The sequence below is a fragment of the Melitaea cinxia genome, chromosome 15 (assembly GCF_905220565.1).
Source record: "Melitaea cinxia chromosome 15, ilMelCinx1.1, whole genome shotgun sequence".
NCBI lineage: Eukaryota > Metazoa > Arthropoda > Insecta > Lepidoptera > Nymphalidae > Melitaea > Melitaea cinxia.
The window spans coordinates 9,434,650-9,439,178 of NC_059408.1; the positions used below are offsets into that span (position 1 = coordinate 9,434,650).

Sequence of the window (4,529 nt, forward strand, 5' to 3'; positions counted from 1 at the left end):
ATTTTAATCTTTGTTCAATAGTTTGTTAAAATAATTTAGTACGGTGCTTTTTATATTAATTTGTCATCTGATGTACACTTATTAAATTTATTTGTATCTATTCACTTAAAGTATTACCAATTATATATATTTTGGTTGTTTGAAAATTAAAAGACGAATCTTCATAATGTCTGTATTGATTTGTATATTAATAATTCTATTCTATTTTTCAGTACATACTTTAATTCTTAAAAACGACACTTAAATTATTATTCTTATTTTATAAGTTATAATTTAAATCTTTTGTATTAAGGAGCTCTATGTACCTAATGAGTTCTTGACTATTTTCGTTATTACTTCAAATTAGAGTTATTCATATAATTTCGGATGACAAAAGTGTAGTTTAGATATAATCAAATGTAAAATAAATCTATAGTCTGCACTATAATAAGATAATAATTTTGTGACACTAATTAAGTTTTTATTATAAATACTAATGATTAACCACAAGCACTAAACTCTGTTTACTATAGACACCATAAATAAAGTCGCTCAACTCTGTTAAACTGAAACGTAAAATAAGTGATGTTAGTGTAATACAAGTGCCAAAAAGTTAGGGAGCTTCTATTGTAGATCACGATTCATTTTATATGATATATTGAGATATTGTAAATACAGCCGCTTCGTTTATGTCGTTATTTGCGTACTGATTATAGAACTTGAATATACTATATGGATGTATTATTGAGTTTTATTCACTACTAGAAGTAAAGTGTAATAAATGCCAAGGTCAAGTACAATTATACTCGTCAAATCGCTATTAATTTGATGAGTTGTTGTACTCCATCATTATATTACGTAGTTTAAAAAATATCTGTAAGTATCAACCTAAGTACAAGCTGTTAAATATATTCATAAATAATTTTGTTTGCTCGCAAACGAAAAAAAAAAACTGACTTCAATTACATCGACGAGTAATACAACGTAGATCGACGAAAAATTAGTCAAGTAACTACGCGTTTTCAAAGATTACTCAAAAAGTAGTTATCAGATCTTAATAAAATTTATATGTGACCACATGATAAACATCAGCTTTCGATTAAATTAAAAATTATTAAAATCGGTACACCCGGTAAAAAGTTATTGATTTTCAAGAGTTTCCCTCGACTTCTCTGGGATACTATCATCAAATCCTGGTTTCCTTATCTGGTACTAAACTAGAAATATCTACTTTCCAACAAAAAAAGAATTATCAAAATCGGTACATCCAGTAGAAAGTTATGCGGTATAATACAATGTAGGTCGACGAAAAAAGCGTCAAGTAAAAACGCATTATTAGATATAATATAACTCGAAAAGTACTTGTTAGGTCTCAAATAAATTTAAATGGGACCAATTGACACACACCACCTTTCGATTAAAAAAAATTGTCGAAATCGGTCCACACGGTCAAAAGTTCTGATGTAACATACATTAAAAAAAAATAGTCGAATTGAGAACCTCCTCCTTTTTTGGAAGTCGGTTAAAAATACTCAAATTTTGAGCACCAAACAAAGGTAATGAAGACTAGACGCATCCTGATTAATATTATTTAATACAAATTTCTATTTTATTTATCTTATTTGCACGTAAGGCAACTAAAAATGTATTGACGAAACGATTCAGTCTGTAATGTCCCACTCTGGGTGTATTCCCTACTATGACTAACGATCGCTGTCAGAGGTCTATGATAACGATGCTCTTCAAGGCACGGTAGACAGATCCACAAGGACAAACAAGCAGACCTGAAATAAATATTTGTATAAACACAAATATGCACTCCAAACGGGAATCGAACCCTCGACCGCCGGTGAGCCTAGACCACTACACGGCAAGCGCACCACTACACCACTAGAGCGGTAGTAAAAAGTGATATCAAGAAAACAAAAATAGTCAAGTTGCATTTGTTGCAACAGGCGTTTTTCCAGGTCTATTCATTATTTCTAGTTTATTCAAAGTAGAAGCAACAACGCTTATATATAACTAAATAACTTACATCTATACTCAAAGTAGCTCTTATTGCAGGAAACTATCAATTACCAGCAACATAGTAATAAAATAAACAACATACTATGAAAAATATGCACTTACAAGAAATATATAGTTACAGAACTCAAAGCCAAGGCTAAGGTTTCAGTCGGTTTAATAGGATTTCTTACATAAAGAATAGAACAGAATACACCTTATGTTTATAAATAAATAAAAAATTAAGAGATATGGTGTTGATAAAATTTGAAAATATAGAGAATGAAACAATTATTAAGATAAATTATTTTATATCCAAAATTGAATAATAATTACGCACCAACAAAACCCATCATTAATGAATCTACTTGTTATTATTACTAATCACAGGTTATCGAAAATACTTATCAGACTAATTTTGCCTGATAAGGTCTCTGTGACGACACTAATGTTGTATTATTATAGATTATTATAACTTATTGAAACTATTACTTTCAGAAAACAACGATTATAATTATTTTATAATATGACGTATTATTATTAGTTTAAAAAAAATATGTCTAGACAAAAATATTTTATTGAATATTCTAAAACAATAATAAGTAACTTCTTCTTATTTTAAAATAAATAATTAATTGTTGTTATACTAAATAATAAAGTTACAAAAAATTAAACATTTTAACTAAGTTTAAACTCACTATTATTCTTATGGCTTCACAAATAATCCTTTGGATTATCTGATGTTAAAGACTATATATAGACGCAATGACTTCTCTACACATTGTGCTGTCTGTATTTATCGCCTCTACTCGTATATAACGAGTTAGATTTCCAATGTAATTATTCAGTCATCGTTTAACTTTCAATCAGAATGGACTTCGAAGACAAAGTCGTTATAGTGACAGGAGCAAGCAGCGGTATTGGTGCCGCTTGTGCGCTGAGTTTTGCTAAGCTATCTGCTAAATTAACAATAGTTGGCCGCAATGTTGAAAAACTTAGGGAAGTCCATGATCAATGTGAGGAAGCGAGTGGCAAAAAACCCTTAATAGTCGTCGCCGATATAAGTAAAGAAGAGGACAACGCACGGATAATCAAAGAAACAGTAGATTTCTATGGAAAAATTGATGTCCTCGTCAACAACGCAGGGATGCTGCTCATGGCAAAATTGATGGACGATATTAGCAACTACGATCGTATATCTGCAACAAACGTTCGAGGCACTTACGTCTTAACTCAGCTAGCGGTGCCGCATCTGACCGAGACTAAAGGTAACATCGTTAATGTGTCAAGTGTAGTGTCGACAGTTCCAATACCGGCCATGGTGCCTTACTGCATGGCAAAAGCCGCACTTGATATGCTCACAAAATGTGCCGCGCTGGAACTAGCCAGTCAAGGAGTGAGAGTGAACTCTGTTAACCCAGGACCGGTCGCTACGAATATATTCAAAACGGCCGGTGCAACTGAGGACCAAAATAAATATATATACGAAACTATGGGAGCGTCAGTTCCTTTGAAGAAAATAGCGACGAGTGAAGATATTGCGAATACAGTGGTGTTCCTGGCCAGTGATCGTGCTAGTTGCATAACTGGTAGCTTCCATATCGTTGACTGTGGCCTGCACCTGGGTGAACCCATTGTTAAAAATTAAATAAGAATAATTTGACTTACCCAGTAGTGGAGTTATGTGGTACCTTAAAGCTTATTTTTAAATACTTACGTATTATATATGCGTGTATTTTAGTATAATACGAGGCGTTTTGTATTTGTATCTTATTTGTATGTTTAATGTGATATTTATAAATAGAAAACTCTTTCCAAAAATTGTTTTATTTTTATATACTTATTTAAAAATCTTTTATAATAATGATATGTACAACTCGATAGGTACAAACAAACCACATCAAATCAATTCAAAAATAACTTTATTCAATTAGGCTTCCAAAGCATCTTTGAAACGTTATTTCCTTTATTTTTTCATTAAAATTTTAATTATAGCTATTACTGTTTTTTAAAAATTTTGTGTCGAAATAACCAAACACAAAATATAAATTTTAATAACATCTGAAAAACTGTTTGTTGATTAAAAATGTTGATTGATAAGATAATTTTATTTAAACTGATATGATCCGCAATGAAAATTGAATTATAATCTTTTAATTCGTTTGACTTTATTTTAGGCCGTGTCAAGTAAAAGTCACAAGAAGGTAAATATTTTCCTCTAAAAAAATCTCACTAAATTCTAATATATTTTCACGAGTGAATTTTTTTCTGTTTCTTGTGAAATAAACCCTTTCTCCGTAATTCTGTGTAAGGAAACAAAGCGAGAAATATTAAAATATGTAAAGTATCGTATCGAGGAGTAACAAAAGCTTTTTCGTGGAGATAAACAAAGTACTGCGGTTGTACTAGAGGTCCGTTGAGACTCGTTTGAATTGTTCTTCTTAAGATTTCACCTGAAAATTCGTTCCTTTTAGGGAGCTATTGTAATATATCCGGTTATCTCTTTATCAGTCCCGAACGCGCCACAAATCCGTGTTATCTGGCGT

The 4,529-nt window shown here is 31.1% G+C and overlaps 1 protein-coding gene across 1 annotated transcript; it reads left to right on the forward strand.

Moving 5' to 3' along the window:
- The first annotated feature begins 2,770 nt into the window (after positions 1 to 2,770).
- On the forward strand, positions 2,771 to 3,804 carry LOC123660364 (glucose 1-dehydrogenase 2-like). Its single transcript, XM_045595458.1, has one exon. It carries the CDS (start codon positions 2,855 to 2,857, stop codon positions 3,629 to 3,631), a length of 777 nt encoding a protein of 258 aa, XP_045451414.1. The 5' UTR covers positions 2,771 to 2,854; the 3' UTR covers positions 3,632 to 3,804.
- The last annotated feature ends 725 nt before the right edge of the window (positions 3,805 to 4,529 follow it).